The sequence below is a fragment of the Oncorhynchus mykiss genome, chromosome 7 (assembly GCF_013265735.2).
Source record: "Oncorhynchus mykiss isolate Arlee chromosome 7, USDA_OmykA_1.1, whole genome shotgun sequence".
Taxonomy (NCBI): Eukaryota; Metazoa; Chordata; class Actinopteri; order Salmoniformes; family Salmonidae; genus Oncorhynchus; species Oncorhynchus mykiss.
Genome location: NC_048571.1, coordinates 47358776 through 47383812, shown reverse-complemented (window position 1 = coordinate 47383812; position 25037 = coordinate 47358776). Strand labels below are relative to the sequence as shown.

The 25037-nt window shown below is 43.2% G+C and overlaps 1 protein-coding gene across 2 annotated transcripts in view; it reads left to right on the top strand.

Moving 5' to 3' along the window:
• LOC110527894 (coiled-coil domain-containing protein 120-like) overlaps window positions 1-23942 on the top strand; it is a 29573-nt gene extending 5631 nt beyond the window's left edge. The window contains exons 2-11 of one of the 2 annotated variants that reach the window (XM_021609487.2): window positions 17109-17270; window positions 17362-17464; window positions 17929-18047; window positions 19013-19117; window positions 19222-19342; window positions 19922-19981; window positions 20411-20567; window positions 20657-20758; window positions 21128-22156; window positions 22259-23942. In XM_021609487.2, coding sequence (XP_021465162.1) covers window positions 17416-17464; window positions 17929-18047; window positions 19013-19117; window positions 19222-19342; window positions 19922-19981; window positions 20411-20567; window positions 20657-20758; window positions 21128-22156; window positions 22259-22355 — 1839 coding nt within the window. In that variant the 5' untranslated portion in view covers window positions 17109-17270; window positions 17362-17415 and the 3' untranslated portion in view covers window positions 22356-23942. The remainder of the gene's footprint in view (window positions 1-17108; window positions 17271-17361; window positions 17465-17928; window positions 18048-19012; window positions 19118-19221; window positions 19343-19921; window positions 19982-20410; window positions 20568-20656; window positions 20759-21127; window positions 22157-22258) is intronic. The other variant, XM_021609488.2, reaches the window with a different exon arrangement.
• Window positions 23943-25037: the final 1095 nt, after the last annotated feature.

Genomic DNA, 25037 nt, shown 5'->3' with positions numbered 1-25037 from the left:
GCGGTCTACATTTGATTGTGAGGAATTCTAAATCAGGTGAACAGAAGGATTTGAGTTCCTGTATGTTTCTTTCATCACACCATGTCACGTTAGTCATAAGGCATACGCCGCCGCCCCTCTTCTTACCAGAAAGTTGTTTGTTTCTGTCTGCGCGATGTGTGGAGAAACCCGTTGGCTGCACCGCTTCGGATAGAGTCACTCCAGTGAGCCACGTTTCCGTGAAGCAAAGAACGTTACAGTCTCTGATGTCCCTCTGGAATGCTACCCTTGCTCGGATTTCATCAACCTTGTTGTCAAGAGACTGGACATTGGCAAGAAGAATGCTAGGGAGTGGTGCACGATGTGCCCGTCTCCGGAGTCTGACCAGAAGACCGCCTCGTTTCCCTCTTTTTCAGAGTTGTTTTTTTTTTGGGTCGCTGCATGGAATCCACTCAGTTGTCCTGTTTGTAAGGCAGAACACAGGATCCGCGTCGCGAAAAACATATTCTTGGTAGTACTGATGGTGAGTTGATGCTGATCTTATATTCAGTAGTTCTTCTCGACTGTATGTAATGAAACCTAAGATGAGCTGGGGTACTAATGTAAGAAATAACACGTAAAAAAACAAAAAACTGCATAGTTTCCTAGGAACGCGAAGCGAGGCGGCCATCTCTGTCGGCGCTATTTGTCCCTGCCGCTGAAAAAAATCCTCACAGCATGATGCTGCTACCATCATGCTAAACTGTAGGGGTGGTGCCAGTTTTCCGTGACGCTTGGCATTCTGGCCAGAGTTCAATCTTGGTTTCATCAGACCAAAGAATCTTTTTTCTCATGGTCTGAGAGTCTATAGGTGCCTTTTGGCAAACACCAAGCGGGCTGTTATGTGCCTTTTACTGAGGATTGGCTTCTGTCTGGCCACTCTACCATAAAGACCTGATTAGTGGAGTGCTGCAGAGATGGTTGTCCTTCTTGAAGGTTCTCCCATCTCCACAGAGGAACTCTAGAGCTCTGTCAAAGTGACCATCAGGTTCTTTGTCACCTCCCTGACCAAGGCCCTTCTCCCCCGATTGCTCAGTTTGGCCGTGCGGCCAGCTGTGGGAAGAGTCTTGGTGGTTTCAAACTTCTTCCATTTAAGAATGATTGAGGCCACTGTGTTCTTAGTGACCTTCAATGCTGGAGATATTTTTTGGTACCCTTCCCCCTGATATGTGTCTCGACACAATCCTGTCTCGGAGCTCTACTTATAATTCCTTTCACCTGATGGCTTGTTTTTGCTCTGAAATGCACCGTGGAACCTTATATAGACAGGTGTGTGCCTTTCCAAATCATGTCCAATCAATTGAATTTACCCCAGGTGGACTCCAATCAAGTTGTAGAAACATCTCAAGAATGATCAATGGAAACAGGATGCACCTGAGCTCAATTTCGAGTCTCATAGCAAAGGGTCTGAATACTTACGTAAATAAGGTATTTCGGAATTATTTTGTATAAATGTGCAAACATTTCTAAACACGTTTTAACTTTGTCATGATGGGCTAGTGTGTGTGTGTGGATTGAGGAAACATTTATTTAATCCAGTTTAGAATAAGGCTGTAATGTAACAGTGTGGAAAGGTCTAGGAGTCCGAATACTTTCTGAATGAATGCACTGTACCTTAAAGAAAATGGGCCGTAGATCATGACCACCATTTTTGCCATGCAGCCTGACACATCTCCTTTGCATAGAGTTGATCAGGATGCTGATTGTGTTCTGTTGAATGTTTTCACACTCTTCAATGGCTGTGCGAAGCTGCTGGATATTGGCGTCAACCTGAACACGCTGTTGTACACGTCAATCCAGAGCATTTGTCATTATGGGGTATTGTGTGTAGATGGCTGAGTACATGTTTTTATTCTTTCAGAATACTTTCCGAAGGCACGGTACACAATCCATGTCTCAATAGTCTAAAGGCTTAACAATCTTTATTTTAACCTGTCTCCTCCCCTTTATCTACACTGATTGAAGTGGATTTAACAAGTGACATCAATAAGGGATCATAGCTTTCACCTGGATTCAACTGGTCAGTCTATGTCATGGAAGGAGCAGGTGTCCTTAATGTTTTGTACACTCTGTCTAAAGTAGCCTATACAATAACATTTTTGGATCCCACCCACACACTGACCCAGACTCAGCTGGATAGGTGAAAGTGCCGAAAGTGTTACCTTGTATCGTACACATTGTGATGTGTCAATGAGACTCTGTGTCATCCAACAGCGAGGATTTGAACCAGTATAAAGGGCTTGGGGATTAGGACAAAACATTTTCACTGCAAGGATTTGGAATAGATACAGAGATCCCTTCATGTGGGAAAACAGTATAGTAATAATCTCTATTGACATAGGGCCACATTCCATTTTTTATTACATTCTGTTCTACCTTGAACCTACCAGAAATCTAGTAGTAGGAGGACTCACCAGATTGCTTTCACCTATACTGTTGTTTCAGATCTGCGTAGGGTAGCGAGCCATCAAGGGCAGAGGGGAGGGAGTAGGATTTCAAAATGGGAATACTGCGCTAGCCATAGGATTGGCCACCATGTGCAAAGCTGCTCTGGGTCTTGCTGATAAGCATGTTATAATCAGTAGTTCAGGGAGGCACAGAGAGTGAGACGATATCATATTGGAAGGTCACCTGACCCTCCATAATCTCTCCACAGGGTCCAGCTGGTGGCTGGCTGTTCAGGTGCAACTTGTTGAATGAGAGACAGAATGACTGTAATAAATCCTGAAGACTGTATTTACAATATATTTTTTTAAATCGAAGCCTCACTCACCCACCAACGAAATGGCTTCCCTCCCTCTGCCTACAGTCATGGCCAAAAGTTTTGAGAATGACACAAATATTAATTTCCACAAAGTCTGCTGCTTCAGTGTCTTTAGGTATTTTTGTCAGATGTTACTATGGAATGCTGAAGTGTAATTACAAGCATGTCATAAGTGTCAAAGGCTTTTATTGAAATTACATGAAGTTGATGCAAAGAGTCAATATTTGCAGTGTTGACCCTTCTTTTTCAAGACCTCTGCAATGCGCCCTGGCATACTGTCAATTAACTTTTGGGCCACATCCTGATTGATGGCATAATTATTGCCTTACAAAATACTTTTAAACTGGAAGAACTTGTCCCGATTGGTATTTTTAAATCACTGATGAATGATCTTGAGACTGATTCACTGACCCGTCAATGTTGTTCATTTGCTGTTTTTGATTTGGTTATACTCTTGTGAATTCTGTGGTTTTTACTAGATTACTTGTAGTTTTTCATGTTGTTTGTCTGTCATTTTTGTAATGACTTTTTGTAATGGCATTGTTCGCCAACAAACTGTACCTGGAGGGTTGGGAGAAGTTGCTCTCGGAGGATGTGTTGGTACCATTCTTTATTCATGGCTGTGTTCTTAGGCAAAACTGTGAGTGAGCCCACTCCCTTGGCTGAGAAGCAACCCCACACATGAATGGTCTCAGGATGCTTTACTGTTTGCATGACACAGGACTGATGGTAGCGCTCACCTTGTCTTCTCCGGACAAGCTTTTTTCCGGATGCCCCAAACAATCGGAAAGGGGATTCATCAGAGTTGACTTTACCCCAGTCCTCAGCAGTCCAATCCCTGTACCTTTTGCAGAATATCAGTCTGTCCCTGATGTTTTTCCTGGAGAGAAGTGGCTTCTTTGCTGCCCTTCTTGACACCAGGCCATCCTCCAAACGTCTTTGCCTCACTGTGCGTGCAGATGCACTCACACCTGCCTGCTGCCATTCCTGAGCAAGCTCTGTACTGGTGGTGCCACGATCCTGCAGCTGAATCAACTTTAGGAGATGATCCTGGCACTTGCTGGACTTTCTTGGGCACCCTGAAGCCGCCTTCACAACAATTGAATCGCTCTCCTTGAAGTTCTTGATGATCCGATAAATGGTTGATTTAGGTGCAATCTTACTGGCAGCAATATCCTTGCCTGTGAAGTTCTTTTTGTGCAAAGCAATGATGACTGCACGTGTTTCCTTGCAGGTAACCATGGTTGACATAGGAAGAACAATGATTCCAAGCACCACCCTCCTTTTTAAGCTTCCAGCCTGTTATTCGAACTCAATCAGCATGACAGAGTGATCTCCAGCCTTGTCCTCGTCAACACTCACACCTGTGTTAACGAGAGAATCACTGGCATGATGTCAGCTGGTCCGTTTGTGGCAGGGCTGAAATGCAGTGGAAATGTTTTGCAGGGTTTCAGTTCATTTGCATGGCAAATAGGGACTTTGCAATTAATTGCAATTCATCTGATCACTCTTCATAACATTCTGGAGTATATGCAAATTGCCATCATACAAACTGAGGCAGCAGACTTTGTGAAAATTAATATTTGTGTAATTCTCAAAACTTTTGGCCACGACTGCGCACTCTTAAAAAAAAAGTGCCATCTAGAACCTAAAATGGTTCTACCTGGAACCAAAAATGGTTCTACCTGGGACCAAAAAGGATTATCCTATGCCATGGGGACAGCCGAAGAACCCCTTTGGAAACCTTTTTTCTAAGAGTGTACTTAAAACATTACAAGTTTTAGTGCACCAATGTAGCACACAGCCATGCAATCTCCTTAAATAAACAAACATTGTCATTAGAATGGCCTTACTGAAGATCTCAGTGACTTTCAACGTGGCACCTTCATAGGATTCCATCTTTCCAACAAATGTCTGCCCTGCTAGAGCTGCCCGGTCAACTGTAAGTGCTGTTGTTGTGAAGTGGAAATGTCTAGGAGCAACAATGGCTCAGACGCGAAGTGGTTGGCCACACAAGCTCACAGAATGGGACTGGCGAGTGCTGAAGCACATAGCGTATAAACGTTGTCTGTCCTCAGTTGCAACACTCACTCCTGAGTTCCAAACTGCCTCCAGAAGCAATGTTAGCACAATAACTGTTCCTCAGGAGCGTCATGAAATGGGTTTCCATGGCCAAGCAGCCGCACACAAGCCTAAGATCACCATGCGCAATACCAAGCGTCGGCTGGAATGGTGTAAAGCTTGCCACCATTGGACTCTCGAGCAGTGGAAACGCGTTCTCTGGAGGGATGCTTTAACATCTGGCAATCCGACGGACTAATCTGGGTTTGGCAGATGCCAGGAAAACTCTACCTGCCCCAATGCATAGTGCCAACTGTAAAGTTTGGCGGTGGAGGAATAATGTCCCGGGGCTGTTATTCATGGTTTGGGCTAGGCCCCTTAGTTCCAGTGAAGGGAAATCTTAACGCTACAGCATACAGTGACTTTCTAGACGATTCTGTGCTCCCAACTTTGTGGCAACAGTTTCGGGAAGGCCCCTACCTGTTTCAGCATGCCAATGCCCTCTTGCATAAAGCGAAGTCAATACAGAAATGGTTTGTCGAGATCGGTGTGGAAGAACTGGCCTGCACAGGGGCCTGACTTCAACCCTATCGAACACCTTTGGGATGAATTGGAACACTGACTGCAAGCCAGGCCTAAACGCCAAACATCAATGCATCAATCTCACTAATGCTCGTGGCTGATTGGAAGCAAGTCCCCGCAGCAATGTTCCAACATCTAGTGGAAAGCCTTCCCAGAAGAGTGTAGGCTGTTATGGCAGTAGAGGGGGTACCAACTCCAAATTAATGCCCATGATTTTGGAATGAGATGTTCGACAAGCAGGCGTCCACATACTTTTGGTCATGTAGTGTATCTCTTGCAAAAGCAACAGGAGTCAGGGAGGGACCTTTAGAGGGGTACGCAAATGAAAATGACAAAATTAACTAAACGGAAAACATATTTTCGGCCAAAATGCATATGGTAAGATGTGCATTTCAAACTCTGCATTTTCAATTGAAGTTCCTTCCCAGGTGTGGACATTTCCTCTGTTATATTGTTACAGTGCCTTGCGAAAGTATTCGGCCCCCTTGAACTTTGCGACCTTTTGCCACATTTCAGGCTTCAAACATAAAGATATAAAACTGTATTTTTTTGTGAAGAATCAACAACAAGTGGGACACAATCATGAAGTGGAACGACATTTATTGGATATTTCAAACTTTTTTAACAAATCAAAAACTGAAAAATTGGGCGTGCAAAATTATTCAGCCCCCTTAAGTTAATACTTTGTAGCGCCACCTTTTGCTGCGATTACAGCTGTAAGTCGCTTGGGGTATGTCTCTATCAGTTTTGCACATCGAGAGACCTAAATTTTTTCCCATTCCTCCTTGCAAAACAGCTCGAGCTCAGTGAGGTTGGATGGAGAGCATTTGTGAACAGCAGTTTTCAGTTCTTTCCACAGATTCTCGATTGGATTCAGGTCTGGACTTTGACTTGGCCATTCTAACACCTGGATATGTTTATTTTTGAACCATTCCATTGTAGATTTTGCTTTATGTTTTGGATCATTGTCTTGTTGGAAGACAAATCTCCGTCCCAGTCTCCGGTCTTTTGCAGACTCTATCACGTTTTCTTCCAGAATGGTCCTGTATTTGGCTCCATCCATCTTCTCATCAATTTATAACCATCTTCCCTGTCCCTGCTGAAGAAAAGCAGGCCCAAACCATGATGCTGCCACCACCATGTTTGACAGTGGGGATGGTGTGTTCAGCTGTGTTGCTTTTACGCCAAACATAACGTTTTGCATTGTTGCCAAAAAGTTCCATTTTGGTTTCATCTGACCAGAGCACCTTCTTCCACATATTTGGTGTGTCTCCCAGGTGGCTTGTGGCAAACTTTAAACAACACTTTTTATGGATATCTTTAAGAAATGTCTTTCTTCTTGCCACTCTTCCATAAAGGCCAGATTTGTGCAATATACGACTGTTGTCCTATGGACAGAGTCTCCCACCTCAGCTGTAGATCTCTGCAGTTCATCCAGAGTGATCATGGGCCTCTTGGCTGCATCTCTGATCAGTCTTCTCCTTGTATGAGCTGAAAGTTTAGAGGGACGGCCAGGTCTTGGTAGATTTGCAGTGGTCTGATACTCCTTCCATTTCAATATTATCGCTTGCACAGTGCTCCTTGGGATGTTTAAAGCTTGGGAAATCTTTTTGTATCCAAATCCGGCTTTAAACTTCTTCACAACAGTATCTCGGACCTGCCTGGTGTGTTCCTTGTTCTTCATGATGCTCTCTGCGCTTTTAACGGACCTCTGAGACTATCACAGTGCAGGTGCATTTATACGGAGACTTGATTACACACAGGTGGATTGTATTTATCATCATTAGTCATTTAGGTCAACATTGGATCATTCAGAGATCCTCACTGAACTTCTGGAGAGAGTTTGCTGCACTGAAAGTAAAGGGGCTGAATAATTTTGCACGCCCAATTTTTCAGTTTTTGATTTGTTAAAAAAGTTTGAAATATCCAATAAATGTCGTTCCACTTCATGATTGTGTCCCACTTGTTGTTGATTCTTCACAAAAAAAGACAGTTTTATATCTTTATGTTTGAAGCCTGAAATGTGGCAAAAGGTCGCAAAGTTCAAGGGGGCCGAATACTTTCGCAAGGCACTGTAACTTTCTATCCCCCACCCCCTGTCTTATGCTAAAGGTTTCGTCTCCATAACTGTCCTCCAGGAATACTGCATACTTACTATACTATTATTATTATCTGAAGTCAAGTCAGGAAAGTTACACAACTGAACATAGAGAGAATGTGCCAGAGCTACAGAAGAGAGCAGGTAAATTCAATACATCTGTTTGATACAGCAATGCTTACTTATGAGAGAGATCTCTTCTAAAAAATGTTTTAAAAGAATGCTTGTCCTTTAAAAAAATAAAATATTGGTTAGTTATTATTAAATTCTGATGCTGAGTATATATATTTATAGTATGTCTGTTGAGGTGAGTTTGTGTGTCATTTGACAATTCATGACAGGAGCAGGCAGCAGCTGTGTAAACAATGGTTGTAGCCACCACCAGGATTGAGTGTGTCACTGTAGCATCACCGATGGTCTATCTGCACTGGAGCCGAGGACACATTTCAGCTGCTCTTCTTTGCGTCTCTGCTAGTAGCATCAACATCATAATGGTATCAAAGCATTGGGTACCTATAAATAAGAAACAATTTCCATTTGGCAAAGATATAGTAGCCTACATCACAGTATTCAAAGTAGTATGCACAAAAATATGCAAATTAGTACGTATTTGGACTATCCGTGCTACAGAAGAAAACCATTTTAGTATCTTTAAATGGGCTGGAATGACGCATTGTTTACTGAGCTGTGATGGATTTTTGCCTGCCCTGCAGTGGTGGGGCTATACGGCCTGTGAATATTATCATATAATAGGCTAAGCTTGTAAAGATGTGTGGACATAGTAGAAGAGAAAGAGAGGCCTGCCCTGCAGCATTGACTATGTGGCCCCCCTGGACTTGAATATTAAACTCCTGGCTGATTTGCATTTTGCATGCGTGTGATGCGAGCTGCATACGGGCTGCCTGCCTGCGCTCAAAGCTCATGTTTTAATCAGCGTGTTTCTCTCCACAGCTCATCTGTATCACGATAACCATCCTCTCACTCCTAGCATATTCTGGCTGGGTCTCCCAAGTGTCCATCTCGTTCTTATACTGTCAATAGTCACTCCACCTTGTTTCTCTGATCATCCCACTCATCTCACTGTCTCTTACCTCATTTGGTCTGACTGGTGATTTTCCTCTAAACCTTCTTTCTTTCCCGTAGGATTCACTCAGGAATGTGAGTTTAGTGCTGAGTTATTGTACCTGTGTCTCTGAACACATCTGCCCTCCAGATGTGCCAGTACGGTAGTTACCTCTGACTCACACCATGGGATCAGCAGTCCTTTCAGGTGTGCTTTATTTGGTTCTAGGTTCAAAAGGCAGTAAATCCAGAACAGTAAGATAGGAGTCCTGTTGTATTTTACCAGCTCCCCCGCTCCTCATCCCTCTCATGCCATGTTTCCCTTGATTATTTATGAACGTACCTTCATTATTTATGAACTTTCTAAACTGATTGTGGAAAGTAGAGATCTAGCTGCTCACAGTGCCTTTCTGTGCTGTGTGTATTACTTGGTTTGTGTGGAAGAAAACCTTCCTAGATGACGTCCCGGCCTTATGGCTCCAGGCATCAACTCACCACACTTCCGTCCAAGTGGACACCCAACTGTTCCTGTCTGTCTCGCCATTTCCCCCCATGTTTTTAGACTGTTGAATGGCACATTTATTAATAATTTTGGTCAAAGTTTGGTACACCACCTCCCTCTGGTCAATAACATGATGTCCTCTTCAGTGCACATTAAGTTAAATGAAGAATAATCGATTGACTAGGACTGGAGTGGATTCATGCGATGGGTTGGGTCAGACTATCAGTGTCAATGGACAGTGAATCATTGCCGTGTCAGTTGTTTGTTTAAGACAAACAACTGAATCCGTTTGCTTCCGTTTAAGAAACGGTGTCTGTCAATGGGAAGTCACACAAGGGGAATTTCACACTAGTACGCGCAAACTGGACCGTCTCAACTCCAGGACTGGACCCCATGTTAAATGTGTGAGGTATTTGAAGCATGAATCTCCCATATGGTATGACTGAGGTGGTAGATACATGTTGTTTTTTACGATGATAATATGGTGCCGTTCTCTGTACACATCTTAAAAATGTTCCAACCTTACTCTTAGCTCTTGAGGCATTCTGTGTTGTTGATGGTGTTTTGCTTAGGAAAGAAGGATTTGGTTATTTAGTAGACTGCAAGGAGCTGCCTGTTCTCTATGATTAAGATTCTGGAGTGAGAGATGCTCTGGCACTGAAGAGAATCACTATTGTTTGTTCTCTATGCAGCATAAGGGAATAAGGCCTGATTTGGAACAAGCTTGCATGGAATTCTTATTTTCCACCATAATTTGCAAATAAATTCATTAAAAATCCTACAATGTGATTTTCTGGATTTTTTTTCTCATTTTGTTTGTCATAGTTGAAGTGTACCTATGATTCAAATTACAGGCCTCTCTCATCTTTTTAAGTGGCAGAACTTGCACAATTGGTGGCTGACTAAATACTTTTTTGCCCCACTGTATATCATTCCTTCTCGCATCGATTTACTCGCTATCCTCCTCTCACCTTTTCCCTTCGCTTGTGGACTTCAGTGCCCAACACATCAGCTGTCTGTGACCTGGTGAAACAACTTTTCCAAGCCAAACCTTCATATCATGGCCACTAACTGCTACACAGCCTACATCGTTGTCACGTCATAGTCAACATAGCTACTAGAACTAACGCGTTACTAAACCCGCTACAAACATGAAGTACTGTGTACAGTCAGCAGCAAGCAGTTAAGCAGTTACACCGGCAGGCCCCAGTGGCAATAAATTAATAAAACCAAAAGCTTACCTTGACTTGGAAGAGTTCCAGTGTTGGATAGCCATATCCAGCTAACTAACATGCCACCCATCTCTGTTTGAGCCAGGTATTTGTGTAGGCTAAACTAGCTAGCTAAGTAAGTGAACGTTTAAAAAAAATATATACTATGAAATATAGCTAGCTCTCTCTCTCTTGCTTCTCCTTAATTTGTTCAAAACTTTTCAACTATTGTCTTTCTCTCTCCTTGAGTCAATTACGCACCACATTTTATGCACTAGAGTGCTAGCTAGCCGTATCTTATGCTTTCAGTACTAGATTAATTATCTGATCCTTTGATAAGGTGGACAACATGTCAATTCATTCTGCAAGAGCTGTGATAGGTTGGAGGATGTCCTCTGGAAGTTGTCATAATTACTGTGTAAGTCTATGGAAGGGGGTGAGAACCATGAGACTCCTAGGTATTGGATTGAAGTCAATGTATCCAGAGGAGGAAGGAAACTAGCTGTCCTCTGGCTACAACGTGGTGCTACCCTACAGAGTGCGGCCGAGGCTACTGTAGATCTTCATTGCAAAACAGTGTGTTTTAATTATTTGGTGACGTGAATATATTTAGTAGAGTCTTATCTAAAAAGGATACCTTTAATGTTTTACTATTTTTATTTTTCACTGAGTAGGATGGTCTCCACTCATATATACAGAACAAAAATATAAATGCAACATGCAACATTTTTTACAGTTACAGTTCATACAAGGAAATCAATCAATTGAAATAAATGCATTAGACCCAAATCTATGGATTTCACATGATTGGGCAGGGGCACAGCCATGGGTGGGCTTGGGAAGGTATAGGCCCGCCCACTTGGGAGCCAGTTTTTCCACACAAAAGGGCTTTATTACAGACAGAAATACTCCTCGGTTTCATCAGCTGTCCGGGTGGCTGGTCTCAGATTATCCCGCAGGGGAAGAAGCCGGATGTGGAGGTCTTGGGCTGGCGTGGTTACACGTGGTCTGCGGTTGTGAGGCCGGTTGGACGTACTGCCAAATTCTCTAAAACTGTTTTGGAAGCAGATTATGGTAGAAAATGAACATTAAATTCTATGGCAACAGCTCTAGTGGACATTCCTGCAGTCAACATGCCAATTGCATGCTCCCTCAAAACTTGAGACATCTGTGGCATTGTGTTGTGTGTCAAAATTGCACATTTTAGAGTGGCATTTTATTTTTTATTTCACCTCAAACCAGGTACGCTAGTTGAGAAAAAAATTCTCGTTTACAACTTCGACCTGGCCAAGATAAAGCAAAGCAGTGTGACACAAACAACACAGAGTTACATATGGGATAAACAAACGTACAGTCAATAACACAATAGAAAGGTCTATATACAGTGTGTGCAAATGTAGTAAGATTAGGGAGGTAAGGCAATAAATAGGCCATATTGGCAAAATAATTACAATTTTACAATAAACACTGGAGTGGTAGATGTGCAGAAGATGAATGTGCAAGTAGAGATACTGGGGTGCAAAGGAGCAAAAAATAAATAACAATATGGCAATGAGGTAGTTGGGTGGGCTATGTGCAGGTGCAATGATCGGTAAGTTGCTCTGACAGCTGAAGCTTAAAGTTAGTGAGGGAGATATAAGTCTCCAGCTTCAGTGATTTTTGCAATTCGTTGCAGTCATTGGCAACAGAGAACTGGAAGGAAAGGCGGCCAAAGTAGGAGTTGGCTTTGGGGATGACCAGTGAAATATACCTGCTGGAGAGCGTACTACGGGTGGGTGCTGCTATGGTGACTAGTGAGCTGAGATAAGGCGGAGTGAGCTTTACCTAGCAAAGACTTATAGATGACCTGGAGCCAGTGGGTTTGACGACGAATATGAAGCGAGGGCCAGCCAACGAGAGCATACAGGTCTCAGTGGTGGGTAGTATATGGGGCTTTGGTGACAAAACGAATGGCACTGTTATAGACTACATCCAATTTGCTGAGTAGAGTGTTGGAGGCTATTTTGTAAATTACATCGCCCAAGTCAAGGATCGGCAGGATAGTCAGTTTTACAAGGGTATGTTTGGCAGCACGAGTGAAGGATGCTTTGTTTCGAAATAGGAAGCTGATTCTAGATTTCATTTTGGACTGGAGAGGCTTAATGTGAGTCTGGAAGGAGAGTTTACAGTCTAACCAGACACCTAGGTATTTGTAGTTGTCCACATATTCTAAGTCAGAACCGTCCAGAGTAGTGATGCTAGACAGGCGGGCAGGTGCGGGCAGCGATCGGTTGAAGAGCATGCATTTAGTTTTACTTGCATTTAAGAGCAGTTGGAGGCCACAGAAGGAGTGTTGTATGGCATTGAAGCTCATCTGAAGGTTTGTTAACACAGTGTCCAAAGAAGAGCCAGATGTATACAGAATTATTGCCCCCAGCACAAGGTGCACCTGTGTAATGATCATGCTTGTTATTAAACTTATTGATATGCCACACTTGTCAGGTGGATGGATTATCTTGGCAAGGAAGAAATGCTCACTAACTGGGATGTAACCAAATTTGTGGACAGAATGAGAGAATTTAGCTTTTTGTGAGTTTTTGTGATCTGGGATCTACATGTTGCGTTTAAATTTTGTTCAGTATACATGGGTTCTAACTTGAAAATTATTTGTTGGTTTACAAATTGTACAATTTATGCTCCCCACATATAAAAACCATGTAGACTGCCGGAAAACCCAGAACGCAAGATTGTAATTTCTCAAACGGTGGAGGAACATGTTGCCTGTAAACTGGCAACATGGCTCTGAGGATTTTCAACAATATTCACAACATATTGATACAATTACAATCTTTATAGAATAAAAATATAATTTCAATAATTAAATGTGTAAAAACAGATTTGAGTGAACACCAGAAAGCCAGCTGCAGATGAAACAAAGTGAATTATCTCCTCCCTCTATCCAAGGGTTTAGCTTGCAGCTATCACTGTTTAGGATATTTACTAGCCCATACCAGTGATAAACTTCGCTATGTTATCGACATATGGTAGTACACAAACAAAATCTAGCCAAAAAGTCATCCAGAAATGGAGTAAGAGGATAGCAAACTAAAGTTATCTGCTGCCTCTTCAACAAGAAACAACTGACTACATTGATCCTAAGATCCAAAAATAAACTTGCCCATGTACCAAAATCCACCCCTCCAAAGAAAACATGGCTCCGGGGCTTATCTGAAGTGACACCCGATCCGCGGTCCGAGCCATGGCCAAAGCATAGCATTTCAGTTTAGCCCGCACTCAGCAGGCCGTATAGAAAACTCCCCTATAGCCACAGAGTGACAAATTACGGCAACACGCAGCCCCCCAAAAGACCTTGAAAAATATTATTTCCCATTGTACAAGCCTATCTAGGACAGCATCAGCAGATAGATGTGTTTACATGTGCGTAGTTTTATCAGTGTAATTTCGATAAGACGTCAGCTAAATGCGGTAGCTCTACAGCTAGCTAGCTTGCTCTTTCAATTACCTGGTTCACTTCCATGCCAGTGATCATACTTGCGGTCTCTGCTGTTGTTGCTAGCTGTCTGAGATGCTTAAGAAGCAACATTAATGGTAGGTGCAGCATCCACTTTGAGAAGCACATTTTTGCTGAAGCCCTCCATCCATTGTTGATTGCCATGGAAGTACTCGGATGAAATGTGCCCGCAGATTGACGAGTAGACGCCCAATTCCCCGCCTAACATTCACACATTTATCCCACTTTTTAGAAGTTTTTCATTCACCGAGTGACGCTGACTGCAGAGCGTTGTGGGATTGTTTCTGAAGTTTGATTTAGAGAGAACCTCAAACCCACCTTCTGGAACAACATTACAATATTATAACAATTCATTTAAGAGTTTGTTGTTTGAGAACGTTTTATTGGGGTGCTCTAAATTACTGTTATATGTGTTTCTGGCATTGAGAAATAGGTGCTAGACTGCCTTTAAAGGTTCTGTTGAGATGTCAGCTAAATATCTTGAAGCAATGTTTCCAAAATGATGAATCAGGACCCACTTGTGGGATGTGTTCCTGCGTTTCTGACTATACATTTTGTTTTTGGTTTATTAGGTGAGTCACAAGAAAATCCTGAAGGTTAAGCTCACAACAAACAAGTTTGGGAGCCACTGTTTTAGAGAATGTGTGGAGAATGCTGTCACTTGAAATAAACTGTTGGGTATCAAATCAAATCTATTTATATAGCCCTTCTTACATCAGCTGATATCTCAAAGTGCAGATCACGTCAGTGACTCAACCCACTCAAGTGATGCACCCCTCCTAGGGACGGCATGAAAGAGCACCAGTAAGCCAGTGACTCAGCCCCTGTAATGGGGTTAGAGGCAGAGAATCCCAGGGGAGAGAGGGGAACCGGCCAGGCAGAAACAGCAAGGGTGGTTCGTTGCTCCAGAGCCTTTCCGTTCACCTTCACACTCCTAGGCCAGACTACACTCAATCATATGACCCACTGAAGAGATGAGTCTTCAGCAAAGACTTAAAGGTTGAGACCGAGTCTGCGTCTCTCACATGGGTAGGCAGACCATTCCATAAAAATGGAGCTCTATAGGAGAAAGCCCTGCCTCCAGCTGTTTGCTTAGAAATTCTAGGGACAATTAGGAGGCCTGTGTCTTGTGACCGTAGCGTACGTGTAGGTATGTACGGCAGGACCAAATCAGAAAGATAGGTAGGAACAAGCCCATGTAATGCTTTGTAGGTTAGCAGTAAAACCTTGACATCAGCCCTTGCCTTGACAGGAAGCCAGTGTAGGGAGGCTAGCACTGGAGTAATATGATAAAAAAAATTGGTTCTAGTCAGGATTCTAGCAGCCGTATTTAGCACTAGCTGAAGTTTATTTCGTGCTTTATCCGGGTAGCCGGAAAGTAAAACATTGCTGTAGTCTAACCTAACAAAAGCATGGATTAATTTTTCTGCATCATTTTTGGACAGAAAGTTTCTGATTTTTGCAATGTTACGTAGATGGAAAAAAGCTGTCCTTGAAACCGTTCATCAAAAGAGAGATCAGGGTCCAGAGTAACACAGAGGTCCTTCACAGTTTTATTTGAGACGACTGTACAACCATCAAGATTAATTGTCAGATTCAACAGAGGATCTCTTTGTTTCTTGGGACCTAAAACAAGCCTCTCTGTTTTGTCTCAGTTTAAAAGTAGAACGTTTGCAGCCATCCACTTCCTTATGTCTGAAACACAGACTTCTAGCGAGGGCAATTTTGGGGCTTCACCATGTTTCAAATGTACAGCTGTGTGTCATCCGCATAGCAGTGAAAGTTAACATTATGTTTTCTAATGACATCCCCAAGAGGTAAAATATATAGTAAAACGGAACCTTGAGGAACACCGAAATTTACATTTGATTTGTCAGAGGACAAACCTTTCACAGAGACAAACTGATATCGTTCTGACAGATAAGATATAAACCAGGCCAGAACTTGTCCGTGTAGACCAATTTGGGTTTCCAATCTCTCCAAAAGAATGTGGTGATCGATGTTATCAAAAGCAGCACTAAGGTCTAGGAGCACGAGGACAGATGCCAAGCCTCGGTCTGACGCCATTAAAAGGTCATTTACCACCTTCACAAGTGCAGTCTCAGTGCTATAATTGGGTCTAAAACCAGACTGAAGCATTTTGTGTACATTGTTTGTCTTTGGGAAGGCAGTGAGTTGCTGCGCAACAGCTTTTTCTACAATTTTTGAGAGGAATGGAAGATTCGATATAGGACGATATTTTTTTATATTTTCTGGGTCAAGGTTTGGCTTTTTCAAGAGAGGCTTTATTACTGCCACTGTTTTTGTGAGTTTGGTACACATCCGGTGGATAGAGAGCCGTTTATTATGTTCAACATAGGAGGGCCAAGCACAGGAAGCAGCTCTTTCAGTAGTTTAGTTGGAATAGGGTCCAGTATGCAGCTTGAAGTTTTAGAGGCCATGATTATTTTCATCATTGTGTCAAGAGATATAGTACTAAAACACTTGAGTGTCTCTCTTGATCCTAGGTCCTGGCAGAGTTGTGCAGACTCAGGACAACTGAGCTTTGGAGGAATACACAGATTTAAAGAGGAGTCCGTAATTTGCTTTCTAATGATCATGATCTTTTCCTCAAAAAACGTTCATGAATTTAGTTCATGAATTTATTACTGCTGAAGTGAAAGCCATCCTCACTTGGGGAATGCTGGTGCAAGTTGTCTTCACTGAATGTGTGCAACTGGGCATAAACAGAGCAGGTTGTGTCTTACTTTCAGTGAAAAGTTATTGCTGTTACTTTTGGTACATTATTTTATTTTGTGTTGGTTACCTTTGGAAATTGAGACATGAAACACAGTTTAGGTTTCTCTCCATCTGTTCTTCTCCATACGTTATTAATTATGTTTCACTCTCACTCCTCTTCGAAGACATGATTGTCAGAGCTAAGAGATGCAGGCAGGCAGGCAGGCAGGCAGGCAGGTAGGCAGGCAGGCAGGCAGGCAGGCAGGCAGGCCATGCCCTCGTACAATTGCTTTAATATTATTTATTATGTTGGCACAGTCTACACTATCATGTTAAATACTTATGTTATTTAATTTTTGAATCACTCTATTAAGCACACTTTTGAATTATCCTGTTAGCATGAAGCCATCCTATGCCACTAAGCATACATTTTATATAATGCACATACGATGGACATAGACAGGCTAGGCCTGATAGTCTATCATTGAAACAACACACACGGTTCTTATTCTATATTAACTGTAGGCCTATTCGTTTTTAGTCACATTACCAAAAATTGAAACTCTGCCTCTCTGTTACAGGATTTAGCATTAGACACCTGAAAAGAGTCACAGAGGCTCCCCCCACTGGCGGTGGCTGGGATCACTTTATTGTTTTTGACTAGTGGAAGACACATTCTTACTGGTTTAACAAAAATAGATGGCTAACCAAACTACTGGAGAACACATGCTTGAAGTTGCTAGGTAAGATGAATGTATTTAAACCAACCTGTGCTCTAGGCCCACATTATTTGTTCAATTTCTACTAGGTAATCACAGTGCTCTCTCTCAACAGGTGAGGTTTTGATTGGCTGAGGTTTGAGAAGCACGACCTCACAAATCAGACCACATGGAGGTCAAAGGGCGCCTCATCACATCCATGAGTGTGGGGGCTCCAGGTGAGTTTTACACCTCCACAGAGAGATTTGGGGTTACTTACTCATTTCTTGTGGACAGACGCATGTAACATAAGATGGTATCGTAGCATCGGTCAACAGCCTGTGGGATGTAACGACTAACAACTAACTTTGTTCCGGTGCACAGATTTTTCCGTCACTGATCCTTCAGACAAATCCCAATTTCGCAGGTGTTCACATCTTTCGGGGAGGAGACATTTGGCCCATAGACTTGCCTGGAACTTGCAGAGACAGGGGGGTGGAAATAACCTGCTTCCACTCCTCGTTCTAGTATCTTTTCTAACACATCTGCCCCCAGAATTTAATTGATAATCTGATGCAATTACACAATATTTTAAGTGCTCAGTAATACTGTAATTACCTAGTAACACCATTGTTGCAACAAAGTAATTGTATAAATGGTTGTTGTCTCAGCTGCATGTGTTGATGTGTGTGTTGGTGTGCAGATCAGGACAGCAAGCTGCAAGCTGAACGCATCTCCGCACTGCAGGAGAGAAAGCAACTCCTGGAGGACCTCCTCAGCAGCCGAGTGGGAGAGCTGAGACAAGTGTGTCTGCTGGAGGCGGTCAGTTCCTCTTTCCTACCTTTTAACCATTGTAGGTCTCAGGTCAGTTCCTCTTTCCTACCTTTTAACCATTGTAGGTCTCAGGTCAGTTCCTCTTTCCTACCTTTTAAGCATTGTAGGTCTCAGGTCAGTTCCTCTTTCCTACCTTTTAACCATTGTAGGTCTCAGGTCAGGTTAGAGGGAATGGCTCCATTCACCCAAGCCATGATATAGAGACGTGTTCTTCATCAGATTATTGAAAAGCATAAACCAACTTTGGGTTTGTTTTCTGTATCTGACTCAGTACGGAGCAGCTCTAAACCCCTGTAAACCTCAACCACCTGAAATTGTAAATCAGGCTCACTGAGTTTGGCTACAGATGAAAGAACAACATTTGGCAACTTTTGTTACATAGCAAAGTTTAAAGCTTTCCCCTTCCAGAGCTGCATGAATCAAGAATATGTAGCGACAGCGTATCAATGTTAGCCTGATTTTCTCCAGAGGCAGAGCCAGACATACCAGGCAGCAGCTCCAGCTTTTCACTCACAGCTGTTTCACACATCCCCCTGCTTTTGGTTTGAAATTGAACACAGATGTGTCTCAGCTTCTCTCTAGAATAAGATTATTAATGCATGGGAAACGCTCTCTATATACTCTCTATATACAGTACTTTTGATTTGGTGGTCGGATGTACCACCATTCAAATGATACTATTCTTGAACAACATAGTTTAATCTTCATTGGACTATTACCACATTAGTTCTAGCACATGTATTCAAGCGCAACAGTCAACTATTTTAAGATACAAAGACTGGAGGCTAACAGGATATGTATGTGTGTTTATTACATTTGTTTCTATTGCTCAATTATATAACTATATTATATAACAGACAGTATGACATTTGACTTGGCATTGGCTGTATGAAAACAGTGTTCACTTTTTAATCTAACTAGGCTAATTCTGTGGCATTTTATTTTGTCTGCAGGAGCTGACCGGGAAGGTCCCACATGTTTTCCCCCTGGAGACAGGAGAGAGAGCTCCCGTTGTACAGCGCAGGGCTGGCCTCCCACATAACAACACCAGGGGAGAGGTCAGAGGACTTTCTGAAATACTATGACACTGGTCACAGAGGTCCTGAATGTCTGTTAATACTGGTTATCAACACATCACTGACTAAGCTATTGCTTTGTGCAGGATGAGACAGGTCAGCGAAGGCAGATGAAAACAATCTTCAGTGGTGCTCTGTACAGGCACTCAGAGTCAGACAGGAATGTCCCCAACAGCAGGAGGACCGTTCACCGGGGATGCCACACAGGTAAGGCAGTGCTGTGTACAGCAGAGTTCAAAGATGTGTTCACAGCTATACATACATATCTTGATAAATGTTTCCATGATATCTATCTAGGCCAAACAACTGGGTACTGGGTAGCCCTTTCCTGCAGTCACATTACCTAGTGGCTTCATTGGTGGAATGTTATTAATATTTTTCATCATTTGATAATGAATCAAATAAATACACATTTACTGCTGGAAATCCGGTGATTCTATGTCAATTCTTTGTTATATTTCAATCTTCTGTGATGTATATAAAGTGTAATATTGGGATGCAAACTCAAAATGTAATACATTTCAACTCCAAATCCGACATGGTACAGGTGTCTTCTTGTTTTAAAGCCTATAACCATGTGTGTCAGGTGTATTTGTTTAAGACTACCAAGAAACTCTCTGTGTGACCCTGATTTAGCCCACTGCAGTGAAAGGTTAACCTCACAGAAGTTCACTTTGATATGAGCCAGTTTCCTCTCCTGTCCCCTCCAATGATGTGATGGTACAGTATGTGTATTTGGTCTCTACTCCCTGTGATACAAAGAGGTTGTGTTTGTTTTTCTTGCAGAGGACACGGTGATGTCAGAGAGCACTAGCTCCATGTCAGATTCAACATCCCATGACAACGGTGAGCTAGCCAGAGCTGCAAAAACAATCATAACAACCGAATCTGTTAATGCTCGTGGGTAAAAATCATTGAGCAGTTATCTTTGTCTGTTTCACCCAAACACTGAAGTCTTGCAAAATATTATCCAAACGTCTAGACAGAGTTTGTTTTCATTGCATTATTCGGTGAGGCTACATAAAAAGAGAGATTGGATGATTGGTACTGTGCATACTCAGTTTATAATCAGTTACTAGATGACAGATCACATTTCAGTACCTATCGTAAAAATGAGAAGAGCGAAGACTTACATTTTTCTTCCTTAAATTCAGAATTACACGGCTGCTGTCTGATTATGTTCATGAAAGAGAATGTTCTGTTTACTGTATTTGTGTGTCGATTGTGAGTTAGGGTGACTCAAGTTGACCAAACCTCATCTTCTCACTCCCTTAGAGGAGTCCTCTCCCAGTGTGGCAGCAGACCACCGCTCCATGTCCCAGCCCCGTCTGTCCCTGGGCAGCCCAGACCACCAGGTCTGTAGGAAACTGTCCCCAGTGGAGATATACTATGAAATGAGGACGCGCCGTAACTCTGTGACCAGCTCCATCAGGTATTGTCAGTGTGTGTGTGTGTGTGTACACGTGTAACGCTCTCCTTCTTCTTGTGTCTAAAGCTATGAACTCATGTTTTTTTTCCTAGCCCTAGTCATTCTCTACCAAGGAGTACATCTAATGTTGAAGGCAGAAGTGTTCCTGCTACCCCCCTCATCGCCCGGACTGCCCCAATCAGTGTTCATGTCAGGTAATATTCCTCCTCTGGTCCAGTGCTTCTGCTTAATGCAGCACATCCACTGCTACCCACCCACTATGATGACAGAGAGGCTGACAGAATAACAGATGAGTGCAGCAGGTAATTAGACTACAGAACATGCCAGCCATGGTAAACATTGCATCAACATTTGCATCAACATTTTATCATCAAAGCTCTCAAGATTATTTATTTTGTGAGAAGTCAGATGCTTAGTGCCATAGATACTTATATCATGCTCCCTTTGATATCACACATTCAATCAATGGAATATGAAATGTAAAGATACTGTGTTTACATTAGGACTAACCTACAATTAGGACTAACCTACAATAAGCTCCTTGCTCTCTTTCTCTCCTTCAGATCGGATGGCTCTGGTGGGATTGCACTAAAGCAGTGGTCTGGCAGCCTGGATGTACCTCATATGGTGCCCTTAACCCAGGAAGGCTCCTCCTCGGAGCGCAGAGGCTGCCCGTACAGCTCCCGTGCCCGGCGGAGCAACAGTTCTGAGGCCTTGCTTGACCGCTCCAGTCTCCCCGAGGACCCAGGCCCCAGGAACGGGATGCCCGCCAAAGGAGGGCCTTACAAAAGCTCTGAGACCCTCACTGATGGCAAGCTGAGGCACATCCACCTGGGCAGTCCTGAGAGACACTTGGACGGCTCTGTGGAGCAGGGCAACATGCGGCTGTCCATGGGTGGGAGAGGAGAAGCAGGGGGAGGGGGTTACAACGAGCTCCTAATGGATTACATCTGGGGGAAGCAACAGAGGATTCAAGTGCAACACCAGCTGTACCAATCAACAGGTAGAATCTGGCAGGACATTTCCTCCCCTCGATCGTCCACTGCTGCAGTGCCTCCTCAAGCCAACGGCTTCTCCCTATCCCAGGTGCATCTACCCAGTGCTGCCCCACCCTACAGCCCCATGGTGATCCGTGGCTCCCAGGCTGAGCCTCACAGAGTCAAAGTCACGCGGACCAAGTCCTGTGGACCCTTCATCCCTCTGCAGCATGACACCATCCTGCTCTCTGCCTATGAGTCTCCCCACCCTGCCCCAAGCTCCACTACCTCCTCCATTCCCAACCTGCACCCCTACCAGACTGAGCTGTCCGGCCCCTCATTCAATCACAGGCCTCCCCAGTTCTCTCGCCCAACCCCGGAGGACTCGACGAGGAGTCTACATAAAGCTCTGGCGCTGGAGGGTCTCAGAGACTGGTACCTGAGGAACGCCCTTGGCTACCCTACTACCACGTCAAAGGGGCATGATTCAGGGGTTTCCCGCCTCTCACACCCCCACCCTTTGGTGCACCAGGCTCAGTCTATACAAGGTGATCCACTCCATAGGTCCCAGATGTCTCAGTCAGCCAGCTTCCATGGCCACCCACTGCATGGAAGGTGAGTATTTCTGTACTTTGTAATGATTGTTGGTAACATTCACACAGGTGCAGATTCCGGTACTTTTGAGTGCTGTGATGATTTGTGCTCTCTCTATGGCAGGTCAATGGAGTTCTCACTCTATCAAGAGCCCGTTCATCCTCAGATGCAAGACATGACTCCGAAGGAGCCCAGCGCTGACCCTGGCACGTTGGTCTAATGTAGCTGAATCATTTTTTAAACACATACTTGCACACACACACACACGTACACACACACACACACACACACACACACACACGCACACACGCACACGCACACACGCACACACACACACACACACACACACACACACACACACACACACACACACACACACACACACACACATATACACACACAGAGATCCAGACAATGTAAAAGGAGCTGATATAAGGTGACCTCACAAGCTAAAAAAAACACATTACAACCCCAGCAGAAAAAGACTGTAAAGCCGTTCTGAATGCCCTGTTATTCTGTAGCTACCGTATACTGTATTGTATTCTATCGTTGGTCAGACCCAAGCCACATGTAACAAACATCCTCCTTGTTTAACCTAACAAATCTCCCAAGATATAATTTTTTTACAGAATATAGTATATGTATTCTAAATAACTATTTTGTATCTTATGAGGTATAAAGAATAGATATAGAACAGGTCATTTATTGCTCATTTAGTCTTGTGATTTACAAACATATGTAATGAACTCATATGATCTAAAAAGTATTTAGACACCAGTGAATGTGTAAATGTACATGTTTGTAAAGATGAATATATTACATCTGTCTTATCTTTTCATCTGTCCATCAAACATGCATTGGCTTGCTATTTCTCATTTTTGTTAAACGAATGGGGACTTACATTGCAATATCGTAGACTGAGGAACAGGAGCTGTGGCTCTGTGTTTAAAACAGAACCCTACCTTTTGTAAAAATGTTAGTGCTTTCTAATAATCTGCAATGCTAACGCTAATCCTTTCAAAGCTTGGTCTTCAATCAACAAATGAAAGTAATGCCTGTTTTTGCCAAATTGAGTTGTTTCATGCAATCTAATTTTTCTGCATTTTCCAGCTGCTGAAATATCGTAATAGTAAAGTTCAGAGGGCTTTTACTGGTCTAGGACAGTTGTTTAATGAACTTTCTAGTCATTTTTATTCATTCAGTTGCGTAGCATGTTTTCCTTCAGAGCACTTTATGAATGTCAAAAGCCTTAACCCCTCAAAAGCAAGTAGAACAGTGGGATGGGACATTTTCCCCAAGAGAGAACACTTGAAAACCAGAAAATGGTTGACAGGGTATCAAGTTTGAGCAAATAAGAAAATGTGTGGCCCAATTGGACATTCAAGATCAACAATAAACCACATATTTGGATCTGTATATATCATGATAATAAGAAAGATTTGACAATAAATTCCTTTTAAAAGGATCTAACAAGAACAGGGCTAGGGATGGCACTGCTGAATGATGGCATGAGCAGGCCTTATGTCAGAACTGTGCTAGTAGGAGATTCCATTTCCAATGTATCATGTTGTCATACGCTACTCCTAGTGTTGGCACAATGTTATCATAACGATACAAATATTTTAAGTCATTAATGCCACCACAATTCAAGAATGACCCTTTTATAAGCTTCCCATGATGTGCTATGTGACCAAAACTATGTGGACACCTGCTAATCGAACGTCTCATTCCAAAATCATGGGCATTAATATGGAGTTGGTCCCCCCTTTGTTGCTACAACAGCCTCCACTCTTCTGGGAAGCCCTTCCAATAGATGTTGGAACATTGCTACTGGGACTTTCTCCCATTCAGCCACAAGTGCATTAGTGAGGTCGGGCACTGATGTTGGGCGATTAGACCTGGCTCGCAGTCAGCGTTCCAATTCATCCCAAAGGTGATCGATGGGGTTGAGGTCAGGCCTCTGTGCAGGCCAGTGAAGTTCTTCCACACCAATCTCGACCAACCACTTCTGTATGGACCTCGCCTTGTGCACAAGGGAATTGTCATGCTGAAACAGAAAAGGGCCTTCCCCAAACTGTTGTCACAAAATCGGATGCACAGAATCATCTAGAATGTAATTGTATGCTGTAGCGTTAAGACTTCCCTTCACTGGAACTAAGGGGCCTAGCCCAAACCGTGAAAAACAGCCCCAGACCATTATTCCTCCTCCACCAACTTTACAGTTGGCACTATGCATTGGGGCAGGTAGCATTCTCCTGGCATCCTCTAAAACCCAGATTTGTCCGTCGGACTGCCAGATGGTGAAGCGTGATTCATCACTCCAGAGAACACGTTTCCACTGCTCCAGAGTCCAATGATGGCGAGCTTTACACCACCCTAGCCGAAGCTTGGCATTGCGCGTGGTGATCTTAGGCTTGTCTGCGGCTGCTCAGCCATGGAAACCCATTTAATGAAGCTCCAGACTAACACTTATTGTGCTGACTTTGCTTCCAGAGGCAGTTTGGAACACGGTAGTGAGTGTTGCAACCAAGAACAGACGATTTTTATGCACTATGCGCTTTAGCACTCAGCGGTCCCGTTCTGTGAGCTTGTGTGGCCTACCACTTAGCTGCTGAGCCGTTGTTGCTCCTAGACGTTTCCACTTCACAATAACAGCACTTACAGTTGACCGGGGCAGCTCTAGCAGGGCAGAAATGTGATTAACTGACTTGTTGGAAAGGTGGCATCCTATGACGGTGCCTCATTAAAAGTCACTGAGCTCTTCAGTAAGGCCATTCTACTGCCAATGTTTGTCAATGGAGATTGCATTACTGTGTGCTCGATTTTATACACCTGTCCGTAATGGTTGTGGCTGAAATAACAGAATCCGCTAATTTGAAGGGGTGTCCACATACTTTTGTAT